The sequence below is a fragment of the Diabrotica virgifera genome, chromosome 10 (assembly GCF_917563875.1).
Source record: "Diabrotica virgifera virgifera chromosome 10, PGI_DIABVI_V3a".
NCBI lineage: Eukaryota > Metazoa > Arthropoda > Insecta > Coleoptera > Chrysomelidae > Diabrotica > Diabrotica virgifera.
In genome coordinates this window covers 58,294,535-58,315,803 of record NC_065452.1, presented here as the reverse complement: position 1 = coordinate 58,315,803, position 21,269 = coordinate 58,294,535, and the positions used below count along the sequence as shown (strand labels likewise).

The 21,269-nt window shown below is 36.3% G+C and overlaps 1 protein-coding gene across 1 annotated transcript in view; it reads left to right on the top strand.

Annotated features, from left to right (window-relative positions):
• The first annotated feature begins 279 nt into the window (after window positions 1–279).
• LOC126878700 (para-nitrobenzyl esterase-like) overlaps window positions 280–21,269 on the top strand; it is a 63,382-nt gene continuing 42,392 nt past the window's right edge. The window contains exons 1-3 of the mRNA XM_050641562.1: window positions 280–466; window positions 544–711; window positions 3,175–3,327. Coding sequence (XP_050497519.1) covers window positions 410–466; window positions 544–711; window positions 3,175–3,327 — 378 coding nt within the window. The 5' untranslated portion in view covers window positions 280–409. The remainder of the gene's footprint in view (window positions 467–543; window positions 712–3,174; window positions 3,328–21,269) is intronic.

Sequence of the window (21,269 nt, the reverse complement as noted above, 5' to 3'; positions counted from 1 at the left end):
AAATCAATTGGAAGTTCTGTCTGACGTTAGAAACTTATAACCTGTTCCACAATTAAAACTTCCCCTATTCCAGTGTTCCCATACATCAAAGTTTGTCTGACTAGACACCGTCAAGCTATTAACAAATTTTCAGCTTGCTATTGATCAACTTTTTTTTGGTACGCGTGATCCAGGCCTAGAAGTCTAGCCTCATAGATAGCCTTTAAAAGATACTTAATAACAAAGTAGTTACCTAGGTATTTACTGATAATAATGTTCTGTAAACTATTTGATTGTTCGATAAAAGAGTGTATTAAAAAAATAATGTTTATGTAGACTTATCTTTATTGGATTTTATGATTACGTGATAATTATTTTTTGAGTGTATAAAATAGAGTCATATAGGACGATTTTGCTAAGACAAAGAGTCATGTATTTAAGACTAGTAATTTTTTGTTGCTTGTTATACTGCTTTGCAAATAAAGGGGTCAGTTCAGTTTTTATTTATAAGTTTATTAATGAAAATTATATGGAGTCGTATGTAATTTTCTTATTTTTTTCTAGGTACATTCATCTTTTGGAACTGAGTTTGAGGATGATGAGTTGATAGTTGAATTGGAGAATTTAGGCAAAATCCGTGGACATATCCTCCAAAGTGCCGAAGGAAAAGATTTCTACGCTTTTCAAGATATTCCCTATGCAGAACCTCCTATAGGAAAAAATAGATTTCAGGTAAAAATTATTGTCTAATAATTTTGAAGCTAAGTATTTAAGGCAAATGGCAGAGAAATAAGAAATTAAATAGGTTTAGCGCAGAAACAGACGAACCACTTTGCAGCGCTACTCTGGATCTACAAAGTAACTGAAACAGGCGATTTTGTAACCCCAATGATTTTGTAATGGACGCCACAGTGGCGAGGATTGCCGACAGTGGCTGGCGATAGTGGCTGGCCACTGTCGCTGAACCTCGCCACTGTGGCGTCCATTACAAAATCAGTGGCGTTGCAAAATCGCCTGTTTAAACCACTTTGTGGATCCACTCAGTAGCGCTGCAGAGTGATTCGTCTGTTTCTGCTCTGGTGTTATATGCACCTGAAAATGTAGAATATAGGCAAATTCAGATGAATTTTATAAAAAATTGACGCAAGTTGTAATATATGTATATATAAATAAAAGGTAATGCTAATCCTAGGAGACCTTTATGCACGATAGGGATGATTTAAAAAAAAACAACATAAGTAAACCTATATGCCTGATTAAATAGAGAAGTGAAAAAAGTCTAAAAAGGACATTTGCCAGCATTATTGCCAATAGCAGAGATGAATTATAACAGGCAATCGAAAAAGTCAATGCAAACAATGAGAACAATGGCTTGAGCCTCAACTTAAAGAAGTGAAAATTGATGCTGATAAGCAAAAACCAACAACCTGCTCTACAGTTATGGATAAAAAACATGTAGAATTTTACGTATAACTTAAATGAAAAAGGAGAACAGGCTACAGAAGATAAGGCGAGAATAGAACGAGCTAGAGCAGCATATAACAATATGAAAAAGCTCCTCTTAAGCAAGCATTTGTCTCAACCGAAAACTACGACTATTTAAATACTGTATTATTTGTAAATATCTTATTGTATGGCAAGGAAACCTGGACGCTTACAGAGATCCTCATGAAGAAGCGAAATGTGGGTGTACCGACGCATTTTTTGTATATCCTAGACAGAAAATGTCACTAACATAGAGGTAAAACACAGAATTAAGAACGAAAAAAAATTACATACTTATAATCGTCATTTATTATTGTCGTTTATATCTTCTTAATTCCATTTATCCATTCCACCGTAGTACATCTGGAGAAAAAGAAGAGAAAAGGGCATCAGAAAAAAATAAAGGACGTAAATGTGAAAAGAAGTTAATATTATGTAATAATTAAGGACCATAGGAAAAGAATTCAGCTTAGGAATAGGATACCACTATCTTTGCCTTCTTCTTCTTGTAGTTCCTTCTCCTATCGAAGGTTGGCTATCATTACAGCTATCCATACCTTATTGGCGACTGCTCTGAAAATATTTACTGAGCTGCACCTATACCACTGTCTTAAGTTTCTCAGCCAGAAAATTCTTCTTCTTCCTATGGATTTTTTATCCTTATCTTTGCCGATTTGTCATGTATTTGCTCTGTGTTGATTTTGTAGACCTTCCAATTCTGTATAGCAACGATACATTTTTCTTTTATTCTAATTCATCATTCTCTTTGCTTATCCCTATGCGGGGTCCGCTTCCCTAATTGCATTTCTCCACACAATTCTATCCTGGGTCATATTAATATTAATCCCCTTTACCAACATGTCCTGCCTAATCGTCTCCCCCACGTCTTCTTTGGTCTTCCTCTCCTACTCCTTCCAGGAATCTGCACTTCAGCTACTCTTCTATTGGATGATTAACGTCTCGACGTTGAACATGACCAAACCATCTCAACCTATGCTTTCTTATTTTGGCATCAATTGGTGCCACACCTGAACTTCCCCTAATATCCTCATTTTTAATTTTAACCTTTCTTGTCACTCCACTCATCCATCTAAGCATTCTCATCTCCGCCACATGCATTCGTTGTTCCTCTTTCTTTTTCACTGCTCAACATTCAGTTCCGTACATCATAGCCGGTCTTATGGCTGTTTTATAGAATTTTCCTTTCAGCTTCATTGGAACTTTTTTGTCACACAACACACCACTCGCTTCCTTCCACTTCATTCATCCAGCCCTAATTCTACTGCATGCATCTCCATCTATTTCTCCATTACTCTGTAATACCGATCCCAGGTACTTAAAACTATTGCTTTTTACAATCAGTTCACCATCCAAAGATACCATTTTATTTGTAGTGACTCCATCTTTAAATGAACATTCCAAATACTCTGTCTTTGCCTTACTAAGTTTTAAACCTTTTTCCTCCAGAGCTCGTGTCCACTGTTCCAGTTTATGTTCTAAGTCTCTTTCACTATTTCCTACTAACACGACATCATCAGCATACATTAAGCACCATGGAATGTTACCCTGTAGTTTCGCTGTTAACTGGTCCAAAACTAAAGTAAACTTTCTTTTATTCTAATTACTAACCGATTAGTGTGATAATAATCTGTAGTAATTAAAGTAAATATATCATTATTTTCTAAATAAATAATCTGCTTTTGCTTCCAGGCCCCCAAGCCTCATGGACCGTGGGAAGGAATACTGAATACAACAAGCAATAACAGAGTCTGCCCGCAACAATATCCCGGAGAAAAGCATATTATGCTTTCAGATTTAAATGAAGATGAAGATTGTTTGGTTTTGAATGTATATACACCAGTGGTAATGTTCTTTTATAGTATTATTAACAGCCTCCTTATAGGGAATAAAAAACTGTTAATGTTTATTAAATATGATGTATGTATGTATCGGTTTTAGAACGTCTTTCGACGTTGTCCGATGCCTAACTTCCACGCCCTTCTATCATCCCATTGGCCATCTCTAAGATCCCTTGTACTCATAGCTTTGGTTACCCCTTCTTTCCATGTCTTTTTGGGTCTTCCTCGTTTTTTGCGGTTTGGTGGTACCCACTGCATGATCTTTTTGGGCAATCTTGTGTTTTCCATTCTTTAAACATGACCATACCAAATCAACTGTTTCCTATCAATGTCTGTTGTTAAGTAACCATCTATTCCAATTCGTCGTCTTACTTCTTCATTTCGAACTCTATCCCTACGGGATATACCTAACGATCTTCTAAACACATCCATTTCTACAGCTTCTAATTTTTTCCTGTTGTTCTCGGTTATTCTCCAAGTTTCTGCTCCGTAAAGTAGGCTGCTTTTAATAAGTGTTTCATAGATATTGTATTTTCGCTATATTCCTATTTCAGAGATCCAAAGTATTCCATTTAGGCAGCCAACTTTTCTTCTAGCTTGTGTTACCCTTTCCTTTATTTCCTCATCGTCATTTCCCGTTCTATCGAAGATTACTCCCAGGTACGTGTATTCACTACAGGATGTGATTTGTTCATTATCCTCTAGTTCGATATTGGATAACTCAGCTCCTATAGGTAGGTATTTAGTTTTTTCCACATTAATTTCCAAGCCCCACTGTTCATATTCCTCCTTTAGTTTTCTTGCCATATACTGTAAGTCGTCTTTATCATTAGCTATGATGACTTGGTCATCAGCAAATTGTAAGGTATAGAAACAAACCTCTCCGAGGTCTATACCCATACCGTGGCATTTACGTTTCCACTGGTTTAGTGCTTTTGCAACATATATCTTGAACAAAGTTGGTGAAATACAGCAGCCCTGGCGCAGACCCTTGTTAACGATGAACTTTTTAGATAGTGTGTTGCCAATTTTTACTTGTGATGTAGAATTTTCATATAGATTTTTTAAGGCTTTGACTAGAATGTAGCTGATGTTAGTTTCTTGTAGTGATTTCCACAATTTAGTCACAGGAACGCTGTCGTATGCTTTACGGACGCCAACAAACATGATATGGGTCTCTTGATTGGTTGCTGATTTTTTTTTCAATTAATTGGTTTAGGCAGAAGACATTATCTGTGCAAGTCCTTCCAGCGCGGAAACCAGCCTTCCTTCTTCTTCTTGTTCCCTATACTCCCTCTCAATGAGATTTGTAAGAATGCGCCCGTACACCCGGTTTAGTGTACTATTTACCGATATTCCTCTGTAATTTGAGCAATCCAACTTATTTCCTTTTTTATGAATTGAAGAAATATAAGCTACTTTCCATAAACTGGGTGATGTGATTTATATATTTGTTCATACACCAAGTAAGTGCTTGAAAGATCTGTGCCACATTTTATTAATTCGGCAGGAATATTTTCTGGCCCTAGAGCTCTACCATTTTTTAATTCATTTACAGCTTTCTTCACCATATCAACTCCCACTACTATCTCTTCGCCTTCAACGAATACTTCTGTTGGTGATTGTGTGGTATATTCGGCTCTACTTTCTGTTAGCAACCTCTCGTAGTATTCTTTCCATCTGTTGATATTAAATGAATATAAGTAGTATTTCTTTGTGTGTTCTTTATTTTGTTTAAAAATTTCCATGTCTCTGAAGACTTCCTTCCGCCTATGTAAGTGTTGATTTCTTGGCATTTCCTATCCGACATTTCTTTTTTTGCTGCTGTTACTGCTCTTCTTGTTGTTCTTCGTAGGTCCAAATATTTGTCTTTGTCTATTTGATATTTACTACTTAGCCACCGTGCGTACGCTTTCTTTTTCTCCATTAATAGGTTTTGTATGTCTTCGGTCCACTATAGCTTTTTACTGTGGCGTTCGGATTTTAAACCAAGCGCTTCCTTTACGACTGTTTACATACTGTCTATTATATTTTTGTACACTTCTTCCACGGATACATTTTGGATTATATCTTCTAATTTTTCATTTACTCTTCATGGATATAGTGTTCTCGTACTTTCATGTTGTAAGCTGTCCAGGTTGTGATTTGTTGTGTTAAAAATTTCTGTGACTTCAGGTGGTTCTTTTGTTTTCTTGGATCTAAACGGAAAAACTATTTCGGACTTTACCATAAAGTGATCCGAATTACATGATACTCCTCTATATACTCTTGTATCTATTCCGGTAGGTGTGAGTTGACGGAATTAATAAAAAAATAAGTATAACAACGAACAGTGATGTATTTATTTATTTGGGTAACAAAAAGTGTTTTGCTTATACATCGCGTAAGAGGGTTGTTATTGTTTTCGGCCCAGCGAGCGGCCGATGTCTCTCGGGAGTTGTGACCGACTGACTGAGTGGCTGAAAAGAAACCACAGACGCTAATCTGTTTGTGTTTTACCATCTGACCAGATGGGCAATAAATCACTTAGATCTAGCGTTTAAAGGTTGAAACATTTCTGCAGTTTTACGTTTTCGAAATGCATGTCCAATTGTGAGTTATTGACATAAGGTCTGATAAGGTAATTAATTTATGGTTAAGGATACATTCCGTTTTGTAAAACTGTATCCCTCTTAGCATCTGGTTTGTATTTTACATGTGAATTTATATGACCCATATTATTTCGTTTTGAGAAAAGTTATTAAAAATTAAGAAAATAAAATAAGCAAAAATAGTAATTAAAGCGTACCGCTATACACCCCCGTTCGAGATGTATAAGACGATAGATAATACATAATATACATATGATGAAAATTGAAAATAACAGGAAATAAAACCACGCAATGTTTTTTATACGAGGAGAAAGAAAAATCACTGAATTCACTGTTAATCGACACTTTCTTGATAACTTCCGCTAAATCTTGCTTTTCGCTTCGGTCTGCTGTTTGTTTCGCTGAATACTATCATTTCTTCTGGTTCGTGATGGGTACTTTAGTGAAGCTCGTACGGTGGCTTCAATCTGTCTATGGAAATTGTTGTTTCTTTTCCATTTACACGGACGACAAAAGTCTTGTCACCTCGTTTGACTACAGAAAAAGGACCGTGATATGGGTTTTCTAAGCTGCTTTTGATTGTATCACGGCGGATGAAAACGTGAGAGGTGGTTTTCATGTCTTTGAAAATGAGGGTGCTTTTGGATCCATGATGCGACGGTTGCGTAGGAAGGAGGTTTTCGAAATGGTTTCGAAGCGTTTTTAGGTATATGTGAGCACTGTCGTCGGTGTTTCTTTGCGACGATAACAATAGTTCACCTGGCAAACACAATGGCTCTCCGTACACGAGTTCGGCGGCTGAAGTACCTAAATCTTCTCTCCACTCTGCTCGTATGATCAGTAACACTGAAGGTAGGCTTTCGGTCCATCGGATGTTTTCATGACATCGAATTGCTGATTTTAACTGTCGGTGAAACCTTTCTACCATACCATTTGCTTGCGGATGATAGGTGGTTGTCCTTAAATGGGTAGTTAATTTGCAGATTGATTTGAAAAGATGCGATTCGAATTGTCGGCCTTGATCTGTTGTGATGCGCTTGGGAGTGCCGAAACGAGGCTTCTTGATTAGGCATCGGGAAAGCTTCGGGCCAACGTGTGAAACGGTCGACGCATGTTAGACAGTATCTGTTTCCTTCTGAAACCGGCATCACTATAATGTCTATGTGGACATGTTCGAATCGGCTGGAAGGTGGTAGAAAACTTCCAGTAGGTGAAACAATGTGGCGTGATATTTTCGATCTTTGGCACTGTAGACACGTTCGAGTCCATTTCCTCACATCTGATTTAATGGATGGCCAAACATATCGCTGTGTGATCATCTTCACAGAACTGTTGATTCCGGGATGTGCTAGGTTATGCATGGTGCGAAAAATTGCCATTCGAAGTGGTTTTGGTACAAATGGTCTGGCTGTAGATGTTGATATGTCACAGTACAAACTCACGTTTTGTTCGGAAAAGCGTATTTTCTTCATTTGAAGTGATGTTTTCTCACTTAAAAAAGTTTGCAGTTCTGGATCAGTTTCTTGTGCGAGAGCTAAGTCCATGATGTCGATATCTTTCTTGATGCTATCGACTCGAGATAGTGCGTCTGCCACAATATTTGTTAATCCAGAAATGTGCTGAATGTTAGTGCAAAACTGTCCTATATAGTCTAAATATCTAAACTGTCTAGGACTACATTTATCTAGCTTCTGAGTAAAAGCGAAGGTGATTGGTTTCTGGTGTGTGTATATCGTTATGTCCTTGCCTTCAATCATATGTCTGAAGTGTTTTATGGCTAAATATATAGCTAATAGTTCTTTGTCGTATGCACTATATTTCTTTTCGCTAGGTGAGAATTTCTTAGAAAAGAAAGCTAAAGGTTTCATACCTGTATCCGTTTTTTGTTGTAGTACAGCTCCCGCACAAAAATCAGAAGCACAAGTGATGGAGATATCAACATCGTTTACAGGGTGGCTCAGTAAAGCAGCGTTAGCTAAACTGTTTTTGCAGTCGTCAAAGGCTTGGATTCGCTATGGTGTCCATTCGATTGGTGCTTTTCCTTTGACATTACCTTTTAGGGCATCATGTAATGGTGCTTGTAGCTCAGCTGCATTGGGTATGAACCTTCGGTAGAAGTTTAACATACCTAGAAATCTGCGTAGGTCTTTTACTGTTTTCGGCTGAGTGAAATTTTGTACAGCTGCTACTTTTTCTTGTGGAGGTGTGAGTCCTCCGTCTGATACTGTGTATCCCAAAAAGGTAATCTCGTTTTTGCCAAATTGACACTTTGCTGGATTTATCACAACGCCAAACTGCTTGAGCCTTTTGAAAATTTCTTCCAAATGCGAAATATGATGCTCTTCGGTTTCTGACGCAATGAGAATGTCATCGATGTAGGCGTAGGCGAAATCTAGACCACGTAAGATCTCGTCTATGAAACGCTGGAATGTCTGTCCTGCGTTTCGTAAACCAAAAGGCATATATAAGTACTCGTACAGCCCAAATGGTGTGGTAACGGCGGTCTTTGGTATGTCTTCGGTGGCTACTGGTATCTGGTTGTATGCTCTCACTAAATCTATTGTAGAGCAAATTGTCTTACCAGCTAGCGACTGACCGAAATCTTCGATGTGCGGAATTGGATATCGATCTGGAACTGTTCTTGGGTTTAGACGTCGATAATCTCCGCAGGGTCTCCATTCCTCACCTTTCTTCGGGACCATGTGCAGTGGAGTAGACCAGTTACTTTTTGATGGTCTTATGATGCCTAGTCGTAGAAGATTTTCGAACTCTTCTTTAGCCCATTGCAGTTTGTCAGGTGCTAATTGTCGCGGCTTCGAAAAAACGGGTGGACCTGGTGTTGTATCGATGTGGTGCTTGGTTTGATGCTGAATGTCTTTCACGATACCGGCGGGTCGCGTGATTTCCGGAAATCGTAGCAGCAGTTCATGGTAACGCGACACTTCCGCGATTGTCTTTACGCTGCCATCGAAACACTATTTAACGAGTCCCTTTTTTCGAAGGGTTGTCGTACTGTCTACTAAGCACTGGTTAGCAATGTCCATTAGGAAAGCGAAATGAGAAAGAAAATCAGCTCCGATAATGGGCTTTAAAATGTCCGCCACTACGAATCGCCACGTAAAATCACGCCGTAGTCCGATGTTTAATATCAAGTTCACATAACCCTATGTCGCGATTTTAGTGTCATTAGCCGCGTATAGTTCGTATGAAGTCTTTTCGCGTGCTCCCCGTACATATTTTCGCGGGAAAACGCACAGATCGGCACCGGTGTCGATTAAAAATTGTTTTTTAGTATCATAGTCTGTTACGTAAAGGCGGCGAGACTTTGGGCTTCGATCGGATGCCGCACTTACCGACTGCCCGCGATGTTTTCCTGATGCTTGCACGGAGGAGAGCACTTTTGAGCCTGGTCACCAAAACGGTAGTGATACCAACATAATATGTCACCATTATGTTCCCTACTGTAGCTACTGTCTCTAGGATATGGTCTGCCTCTTGAGTTGCTGCGGTTGCGACGGTATGTGTTTGTTTGTGCTTGAGCCTGTGACAAGTTAGCTAGCTGGATTTTCATGTCAGCTAATTCGGCTGTCAATTTATCAATGGTACTTTCAAGAGCGTTAAAAGCTTCTGAAATTTGGGCCCTAGGAGCTATAGCTTCAGATATTGTGTCAGCTAGCTCGGCAACTGCGTCCAAACTAGCTTTAGCTTGAGTAGCTAGAATAGCCTGTGTAGACGATGGCAGTCTACCTAACCACAGAGACCTTACAATATTGTCTGGTACCATTGTGCCTGCTAAAGACTGTAAATGTCGTAAGAACTGGAAAGGTCTTCGATCGGCCAGTTCTTCATGCTCAAGTAGTCTTTTAATTTTTTGTTGCTGTGATGCACTAAGTCTCTTAATTAACTCTGACTTTAATTTTACGTACCTCTCTGTAGCTGGTGGTGACACAATGATGTCCCTAACTTCTGATATGTACACTGTTTCGAGATTAGCAACTATGTAGTTAAATTTTGTGGCGTCACTTGTTATGTTTGCCAGTGTAAATTGATTTTCCACTTGCAGGAACCAAATTTCAGGATCGTTGGGCCAAAACGGTGGGATTTTAACTGAAATCCGATCAACTGAAGCACTGTTATCCTGAAGCACTGAAGCACTGTTGTTGGCACTGGTACTGTCCGTCATTTTCGATGCTCACTCTATTTAAAAAACCGGCAAAAGTATATTATTAGCACTAATTTGTTAAATTTTCGCGGCGTTTTAAATGTTCTCGGGGTCACCAATATTCCGGTAGGTGTGAGTTCACGGAATTAATAAAAAATAATTATAACAACCAACAGTAATATATTTATTTATTTGGGTAACAAAAAGTGTTTTGCTTATACATCGCGTAAGAGGGTTGTTAATGTTTTCGGCCCAGCGAGCGGCCGATGTCTCTCGGGTGTTGTGACCGACTGACTGAGTGGCTGAAAAGAAACCACAGACGCTAATCTGTTTGTGTTTTACCATCTGACCAGATGGTCAATAAATCACTTAGATCTGGCGTTTAAAGGTTGAAACATTTCTGCAGTTTTACGTTTTCGAAATGCATGTCCAATTGTGAGTTATTGACATAAGGTCTGATAAGGTAATTAATTTATGGTTAAGGATACATTCCGTTTTGTAAAACTGTGTCCCTCTTAGCATCTGGTTTGTATTTTACATGTTAATTTATATGACCCATATTATTTCGCTTTGAGGAAAGGTATTAAATTTTTTTTTTTTTTTAAATCCAACGTTTATTGCAATCTGTCTAATCACAAACAATAAGCAATACATATAATTATTGAAAAATAACACAGATGGAAGCCGCCCAGTGGCGAGCACCCAGTAAGACATATAACATTATAATTTTAAAATAAGACATAACAATTACTTGGAACATAATACATAGATAAAATTTAGTATAGTGGACAGTTCAGACAATAAAAATATGATTATTAAAAGTCTAAGGAACATGAATAAAAATACGAAAGAAGTTTAAAAAATCACTAAAACTAAAACATGATTATTTCACTGCGCTATGACACTGCACTCTGTTGTTGCTCTGATGTCCAGATGTACTAGAGGTCCAAAGGGTCAGGTCTTTTTAATCGTCTTTCATGAGAAATGTTGAGCAGGTCCGTGGCGAGTGGACTTGGATGGCTGGATAGTCTGGTCTTATATCTAGAATTTACAGCAGATATTGCTTCGCTAACTGTTGGTAGCTGTAGGTCGTGGTGCAATCTCTGGTTCGTAACATACCAAGGGGCATTGCAGATCTGGCGCAACACTTTTGATTGGAACCTTTGAAGTTTTTGAATGTTGGTATTACTTGCTGTTCCCCATATTTGTGCTGCATATAGCCACACCGGTTTTAAAATACATTTATAAATCATAATTTTGTTCTCCAGGCTAAGATTTGATTTCCTACTCATGTACCAATACATTTTCCTGTAGATTAGGCCGAGTTGAAGACGTTTCTTCCAGATGTGGGTGCCCCAATTAAGTTTACTATCTAAATGAATTCCCAGGTATTTTACGGCGGTATTGACTGGTAGTGGAGTGTTATTTATAGAAACCGGAGGCGCGACACCTTTTTTTAAAGTAAATGTTATTTGTGTGGATTTTAAACTGTTGACTTGTACTCGCCACAATTTAAGCCAGCTCTCTAGTTTAGTCAGATGATTTTGCAATACCTCGGATGCTTCTGTTGCTATAGGATTTGAAGCCATTATAACTGTGTCATCCGCATATGTAGCAATTGTTGTATTAATGGTGGTTGGAAAATCCGATGTGTATATTAAGTAGAGTGTTGGTCCTAATATGCTTCCTTGTGGAACTCCAGAACATATTGGAAACAGGTTAGTAATTTCCCCTCCTCTTTTGACTTGAAAAAATCTATCTGTCAGATAGGATCTTAATAGTGAACTTACGGGATAAGGAAATATGGATTTAATCTTGGAGATAAGACCTACATGCCAAACTTTATCGAATGCCTGTGAAAGACATCTAGGAATGCAGCTGTACAGTAATTTTTGTTTTCGAGCGAATTTCTGATAGTTTTTACTACCCTATGAATTTGCTCGATGGTACCATGTTGTTTCCTAAAGCCAAACTGATAATTAGGTAAAACATTGTTGCTGTCTAATGTAGGCTCTAGTCTTCTCAGGAAAAGCCGCTCGAACACTTTGGATATAATAGGCAACAAGCTTATTGGACGATATGAAGATACTTCCGCGTGATCCTTATTAGGTTTTGGGATTAGAACAATTTGAGCTACTTTCCATTGGAGTGGAAAGTAACCTGTTTTTAATATTGAATTAAATATATAAGTAATTAAGCTTACACCTTCGTTGGGTAGATTTTTTAGTACCAAACTAGATATTATATCATACCCAGGTGACTTCTTATTCTCCAGATTATCAATTACTTCTTCTACTTCAGATTTCTTGAAAATTTTAATAGGCAGAGCCATTTGATATGGTGCGTTTATGACTTCATGAATATCTTCTTCTTCTTCAGCTGAGACTTCCCTCTGATGCGGTTGAAATACCTCGCATAAATGATTTGCGAAAGTATAAGCTTTATCTTTGTCAGTTTTAGCCCATGTACCATTTGGTTTCCTGATTGGCATATTCATTTGTTCGTTGTCTTTAAGTTTTTTTGTTAGTTTCCACAGAGAATAATTTGTATCATCTGAAGGTGAGAGGTTCTTTAAATAATTGTTGATTCCATTGTCTTTATGTTGGATCAAGTTTCTTCTGAGTAATCTGCAAGCTCTATTAAAATTTGTTTTATCTTCTGGGTGCCTAGTGAGCTGCCACCTCTTTCTTAGTTTTCTTTTTTTCCAGTATAAGTGTATTTATGTGAGCAGGATACGACTCGGAGTTGTGTAGGTAATTTCTGGAGTGGACGACCAAGCAGCTTGCTGAATAACTGTAGTTAAGTGAGTGACTGCATTTTCTATGTCCCTGTCACTATTAAGAGGCAAGTTTAGGTTAATGGATGATTTTATTTCGTCTCTATACCTATCCCAGTTTGTTCTTTTATTACACAGTGTTAGAAGTTTAGGACAATTGTGAATTTGGCTTAGTAGGTCTATGAAGAAAGGGGAATGATCCGATGATAGGTCAAAAGAAGGAGAAATTTGGATATGGGTGTGTGTTATTCCTTTTAATATAGCGAAATCAATAAGAACAGGAATTTTTTGTCTATCAGTGGGCCAATAAGTAGGCTGTCCAGTAGAGAGAGGAGTTAAATGATTCACATTAATACTTTTTAATAATTCTCGCCCTCGTGAGGTTATGATTCTGGAGCTCCATTTGTGATGTTTGGCATTGTAATCTCCAGCAGCAATGAAACGGTGTCCGAGTATCTCAAAGTATTCAGTAAAATGATCAGCTTTAATTATTTTATTCGGTGGACAGTAAACAGCAGACAAAATAATCGAGCCTTGTGAATCTTCTACCGACACTGATGTGGCTTGAATGTTAACTCTGCTAATTTTGTTTATTTCATGATGCTTAATATTATTTCTTATAATAATTGCCGTACCTCCATGGGCCTTTCCTAAAGGATGTTGAGTTACATAGGTTGAATATTTGGGAATATTAAAATAACTCTTAATAGTCATGTGTGCTTCGGAAATAAACATAACATCTAGATTATGAGAATAAATAAAAGCTTTTACTTCGTGAAAATGATTAGCCATTGGCATTCCAACAGCACATCTTAAGTTTAGTGTTGAAGGTTAAGCTTAGATATCAGAGACATTATTAGATCAAACATCTTATCCATTCTTTCCATTAGTTTATGTACCACAAGTTCTAAATTGTTTTGTATATGTTGGGGAATTACTGTTTCTATTTCATGAGTAGTCTCATTTGTGTCAGTTGTATTTTTATTATCTTTTCCTGCAGCAATGTTCGCATGACTGATATTTGGTTGAGTGATTGACGAATGTGCAACACGAAGTGGTTGACTTGCGTTTTTTTCTCGAAGCGATGGAAATTTTTTCTTTTGCAGTTCTTTGTATACAGAACATCCCTTGTAGCTTGCAGGATGATTTTCTCGACAATTTACACATTGGACATCTTTTATATTCTTTTCTTTTGGACATTTAGACGATAGGTGATCTCCTACGCATTTTACGCATCGCGGACTCCTGTGGCAATAATTGTGTGTGTGGCCAAAATGTTGACATCTTTGACATTGGGGTAGTTCCCTCTTCGGATGCGGTGCCTCGACTGTGACAATAGTGTTGAGTAATTTCGTGATCTCATATACATCTTTATTATTGCTGTGAATAGCCAGTTCTATATTAAATAGTGGCAGATCTTTCTTTGTGCCTCTTTGCTTAATATTAGAGATATTCAGTGCAGTATGCCCGTGCTCCAGCAATGCTTTTTTAATATCTTCTGGATCTGTTGAAGGATGGATATGACGTATAACAACTCGGAATCCTCGGTTTTGTTTTAGTTGGTATGTATGGTACTGAGTATTTTTTTCTGATAGAGATTTTACGATTATTGAGTAGGTTTTTGATGAATCAGCTTGAACTTTAATTTGATTGTTAGCAAGACATTTTAAAGTATATTTACCTGGAGTTTTCTGCTGTAGTAAATCCTGTAGTGGTTTGATACCTCAACATTTTGTATAAATATGGGTGGTGGCTGTTCCTCTCTTCGGTCTTCCAACGTTACAACTTCTTCACGAAATGCATCATCTTCAAGTAACTCGTATCTGTTAGATGTATGAATAGTTTTACTCAGCCAATAATCATTGAGTGTAGCTTGTTTGGTTTTTTTCAAATCGGGACTGTCGTCATTGCGTTGACGTTTATTGTGGTGGACTGCTACCCATTCACCATCACTTTTTGCTGCATCTGCATCTGGATGTTCTTGCGGTTTATCTATTTGAAAATTTGATAAATGTGATTGTAGATCGTTGTTGCATGTTTTGACTATTTTCTGCTGTTCATCTAGTGGATTGGAACTGTCTTTTTGAGTTCTTACAGGTGGAGGAGTTCGTGCTAAGCTGTTTCTTCTAATTGATGGATTTATGTCCTCATTGCATGGAAAACTAGTAGATTGTTCCTGGTTATCGTGTTGGTAACTCATGGTTTTCCACTAGTTATAGCTAGGAATTTTTAAAACATTCCGACATATTTTGATAATATACTGGCCTATTTTCTTTATATTTAGGTATATTTATGTTGATAAACGTAGTAATTAGATATGTAGAAATTACTTACTGGATAATTATTTTAGCATTAAACACTAACAATTTTTTTGGCTATTGTTTTTCGGTTTCTTGATAACGATAGATTTATACTAATTACAATATGATAAGATAATAATTAGACAAACTGCTTCTTAATTACATGTGTTCAGCTCGAAGGTTCTGAACAGAATTGTATTAAAAATTAAGAAAATAAAATAAGCAAAAATAGTAATTAAAGCGTACCGCTATATATCCATTACTTGTAACGTTGTATTTTGTTTTGTAATCACGTAATCTATGATCGATTTTAAATTTCTGGTTACTTGAATCCATGTATATTTGTGTATCTCCTTGTGTTTAAAAAACCCGTTTGTTATTTTTAGCTGATGGTTTTCGCATATTTGAATTAAACTTTCACCATTGTCATTTTGGGTTATTTCTCCATGTGGACCTACCACTTTGTTGTTTACCTTCTGTCCGACTCTACTATTCAGATCTGCTATGATCACTTCCCTAGTACTTCCAATTTTAGTAATTTCGTCATTGATTTTCTCAAAGAATTCGTCTTTAACAGCATAAGGCTGATCATCAGAGACTGCATATATACCGAGAATAGTGACAGGTTTTTGGTTAATTGCCATGATGATTCTTATGATATTTTCATCTACGGCTTCAAAATCTGTTATTTGCGTTGATGTTTTTTATGTATCATTACGGATATACCTCTTTTTGCTCGCTGATGTTTCTCAACCCCACTATATATATGTACATAGTTCTTCAATATCTCTGTACCACATATTTTCTTCTTTGTTTCAGTCAAGATAACTATGTCCATGCTCAATTTGGTAATTTCTTGGATCACTTCTTCCACCTTTCCGCTAATGCTCTGTACATTCCAAGTGCCAATGTTCATTGTCCATTTTCGTAGCTGTTGTCGTTGTCTGTTTAATCCATCCGAAGCTCCGAGGCAACTTTTAGGCTTTTTGGTAAATGCGGTTTTTTACAAGTGACAGGGAACCAACCTGACGTCTCAACCCCCAAACTGGAGGACCAGGTAATTTTTTGTTTAAGGTATTCTTCCTTTAGACTGGTTGTTTTTCAGGACTCTGGAGACAAGTCATCCCCTTTAGGAGTTCGTGTCTGGTTTGGACGTTCTGAACGCAGTTTAATAGGTTGCGCGACATATACATGCCCCGCTTCCCCCACGCCCAGACGGCCCTTGCCACTCACCCACGGACAAAAGGACTCCAATCTCACGCGGGGTGAGTTGGAGGTGGGTATCGGGGTTTGGTCGTTGAGGGTTAGGTGTCGACAGGATTTCAAGGAAGAGGATAGCGGAATGCTGCTCCTATTAGTCGCCTTTTACGATCAAGTCAGGAGATACTGTGGGTGAATTCTACTTGGGCAGCCCGCATCTCACACGGGGTTTAAATATGATACCCAGGTTAAACAGGTCACCATTAAGACTTCTGCATTAGTTTGTAGTTGCCTTGACTATTTTTTGTTGTTGTTAAATTTCTTAGAGAATGCTCTGAATTCTTTTTCTCTATTGAGGATTTCTATATATTAATGTTTCTTATATAAGTGGTTTCATTTATTTTTTTTGTGCATCCCCTTTTCTTCTCTTCTCTTTATCACGTAATTCTCTACAGTTTTTCTAGTTCGTCGGGTCCTAATTTTTCTTTAGGCTTCATTTTTTTCCTATGATACATTCTTGATTCTTGCATTCATCGTCACACCAAAGATTTTTAGGCTGTATGTTTCTGGTCCTATTTCAGCTTTTGTTGCTGCTCCAATATCTTCCTTTATTGTGGTCCAGCGGGGGTCTATATCTTTCTGATCTTCTTTATTTAAATTTTCCTTCCTTAGCCTCTTGGTGACGCTTTCCGAATGCTGTTCTACATCTCTTGCATCTCACAGTTTTTCCAGATTCCATTTCTTTCTATTTTCAGGGACGTATCTTGCTATTCGTGCGTCCTTGGCGAAATTAAATGCTCCCCCCCTTCCCACAAAAAACGAGACTCCCATTAATTGCACCCACAATTCACAGGACTGTAATGTAACAATTTTTAAATAGTTGTAGGCAAATTACTACAACTACTACTTTAATAGTTATTTATGATATAAGTGTTAAAAGTACACGTTTAAGGCACGCATGTGAAAGTTTGCAGAATGAGCGATAGCGAGTTCTGCAATTCACATTAGTGCCTTAAAAATGTACTTTTTAACACGCATACCATACAATATTTTTTCTACAAACGTAATTCCAGGACAATATCTACAAAAACTTTTACTTGAACATTCCATTCTTATATTTTTTTGACATTACATCAAAATTGCCTATACGGTCAATACGAACTGCAGTGCATTAAAAATATTTTAAAGCACTAGTGCCTTAAAGTAGCATTTTTAACGCTCGTATGGAGTGCTAAAAATTGCATTTTTAACACGGTTTTAGAAAAAATGTATTAGGCCTGGTAGCCCGATCAAAGAACAATCTGACCTAAAAAAAAAATAAAGGAAGGATGAAAATTTGGGAATAGGTAGTTGAAATTGTCTATTATTATATAAGAAAAAGTTTACAATTCTACATCCTCTCCATTTTACATATATGGAGGGGAATATACATTCAAAATAAGACCGGAATTGAATAAAATGACTAATTCAAAACAACTTTTGTTCTATAGAGTTGTTTCGCAAAGTCAATAATTTTCAAGTTATTTGCGAGTGAATATGTTCATTTTTAACAAAAATAAAACATGTTTTTGGACGGTTTTTCGGAAATAACTCAAAAAGTAAGTATTTTATTGAAATAAATATTCATAGCAAAAATATAGATTATAAAAAATTGAAAAAACCGGTGTATGCATGAGGTCGGTAGACCCACTAGAAGCAGAGTAGTAGCTAATAAAAAGTAGGTTCTTCTTCGTCAACTTTCAAATCGAATATTTCAATGTGAAATTCATTTGAACTTTTTGGGAGAAAGTGGTTAAAAAAAAGGTTTATTTTTGTTTTCTAAAAAAACTTCTAACATTAAAAGTCAGTGAGTTACGCTCAAAATATTGTTGGTCCCTTTTATTTTTTGGTAAAAAAAAATCGCGAAAATCACCCCCTAATTAGCATCAGAAATAAATTTTATCATTACCACTTGACAAGTTACTTTGCTTATGTATTATTTATATGATCTGTAAGTTTCCTCGGTTCAAAGTGCTTATTCTTGAAAAAGCTGTAGTTAAAATGGCGTAAACGTGTAACTAATCACGAGTTTAGGCAAATTTTGAACAGCCATAGCATATCCAATTTTTGTCTAGCAAGAAAAGAAAAAATCAAAAATATTCAGAAAAGCAAGACGAACATTTTATTACTCTTTGAGATTTTTGGCATTACTAATAATTTTTAAGTTAATTCCATAAAAAATTCCATTTTTTTCAAAATTAAAAAAAAATTTTTTATTTAATACCCAAATTTTTTCAAAAATGAGTACTTTGAACCAATGAAACTTATAGATAATATTATAAAAAATACATAAGTAAAGTAACTTGTGAAGCGGTAACGATTAATTTTATTTGGGAAACTAATTAGTGGGTGATTTTTGCGATTTTTTTAGCAAAAAATAAAAAAGACCAGCAATATTTTAAGCATAACTCACTTACTTTTGATGTTAGAAGTTTTTTTAGAAAACACAAATAAACCTTTTTTTAACCACTTTAAAAAAGTTGTAATGAATTTTCCCAGAAAAGAGCTCCGTTTTTGGGTTATTTTAAATTGAAATATTCGATTTGGAATTTGACGAAGAAGAACCTACTTTTCATTAGCTACAACTCTGCTAGGTCTACAGACTTTATGCATACACCATTTTTTTCAGTTTTTTATAAGCTATATTTTTACTGAGAATATTTTTTCGCTAAAATACTTACTTTTTGAGTTATCTGCGAAAAATCGTCCAAAAACATGTTTTTTTTGTCAAAAATGAACATATTCACTCGCAAATACCTCGAAAAGTATTAACTTAGTGAAAAAACTCCATACAACAAAAGTTACGTAGAATTAGTCATTTTATACAATTTCGAACTTATTTTAAACTTATATTTTTTCACCCCCGAGAAAATATTTTTCACCCCGCATTTCCCAATTTTTGTAAAATGGAGGGGATGTAGAATTGTAAACTTTCTCTTAATATAATAATAGACAATTTCAACTGCCTATTCCCAAATTTTCATCCGTCCTTTATTTTTTTGGAGGTTTTCGTAAAATTTTGTGTTCCCTGATCGGGCTATGGGTTCAAAAAACAATAACAATAAAGGAGGTATTTTTGAAACATTATTTATTTTACTTACTTATAAAATTATTTTACTCACTACTACTTTACATGTAATATTGTGATTAACAATTTGTGAATATGTTACATTCATGAGAAAATGTACTTATATACTTACATAAACTATCATAACTATGCACTTATGTTACATTACTTTAAGCGAAAACATATTGATATATAATAATAAATAATAGCCTACAACAGTTCATGAAGTTTTGATTTAAAATTTAAATTTTTAGTCAATTTAGTTTTGTTGAATTAACCTGGTATCTTTTATTATTGTTAAAATTTCACTTTGCGTGCTTTAATAGATGCGAATTCATTTATGACATCGTCAAAGTTAAGTTTTGAAGCTTAAAATCCTTTATATATTACACTTATTTTTATAATATTACTGACACCGTACCGGTATTTATGTAGTCTCTTATCTTTTTAATTTTGCTAGAATACGGCATCATATTTTTTCATCGAAAGTATGAAAAATGCTTAGTTTATAAAATTAAAATCTTGGATTTCCTAAAAGTTTTTCTTCCGCTAATTTTGCGCCCCCTCACTCTTGCGCCCCTGGCGGGCGCCTCTTTCGCCAACCCCTAAATACGTCCTTGGCTATTTTATTTTCTTTGAAGCTGACGTTTAAAATTGTAGCTTTCAATGTTAAGATCACTTGGCAATATTCTGAGTCTATGTTTGCGTCTCCATAACTTCTACATTCCATTATGTCTCAATATGACTCGTTGTTCTTCCATCAGAGAAGGTCTATTGATAAGGCCATCATGGCTTTGAGAATTAAATTTGAGGAGTTGGGAACAATTTTAACAAAAATTTGTTAACATGTTTTTGTAAGATCTTATGCCTCCTCTACATATCAGCAGACGCGTCTGCGGATGCATCTGCGGATGCATCTGCCGATGTAAGAAAGTGCCTCCTCTACACATCAGCAGACGCGTCCGCGCAAACCTTTTGATCCGTTCTTGGAAAACCGACAACAACCGCATGCCTTAAAAATAAACAACAGACCACCAACAGACGACCAAATTACCCCATCTACACATCTGCGGATGCATACGGGGATGTCATCCGCGGACGCGTCTGCTGATATGTAGAGGAGGCATTACGATAATCGGCGGGTGTATTTTCCTCACCAAAATAATTTTTTACCTGCGTTTGGAAGGGTATGTTATAATCCCACAGGTATTTTCCTCACCAAAGCCGAAATGGTTTTTTCAGGTAGATTTTACTAAAAGGCATGCAGAGAATTATTTATCTACTATAAAATTACAGTAGGTACCTATAATAATAATTAGTTAATTGATTATAGTATTTTATTTTTAGTCACAATTGGAATTTTGACAAAAATGGCATGTTTAATAGAAAGTAATTGCGGTAAACCTTTATTGGTATTTGAAAATTTAATTTTTTATAAAATGAAAGTTTTAAGAAGTGAAGAAGTGTTCTGGAGGTGTAATAAAACAACTTGTAGTGCGAAATTGTTTACTATTGGTGCAAATTTTACAATATCTCGAAGTAGCCTACAACATAATCATGAACCAGATCGTCAGAAGATATATCTAAAAATTGTTTCTAACTCTTGTAAACGTAAATCTGAAGAGAATCTAACTGAAAAACCAGCAAAAATTATACGCCAAGAGCTTGCAGGTAATTTGACTGAAACAATTACTACGATTGATGTCTGTACTGATGTACTGTTACATAAGAAAATATATTTATATATTTATCGACAAAAAATGATGCCTGGTCAACCTCCTTCCAATATTGATGAGGTTCAAGAATTTGTG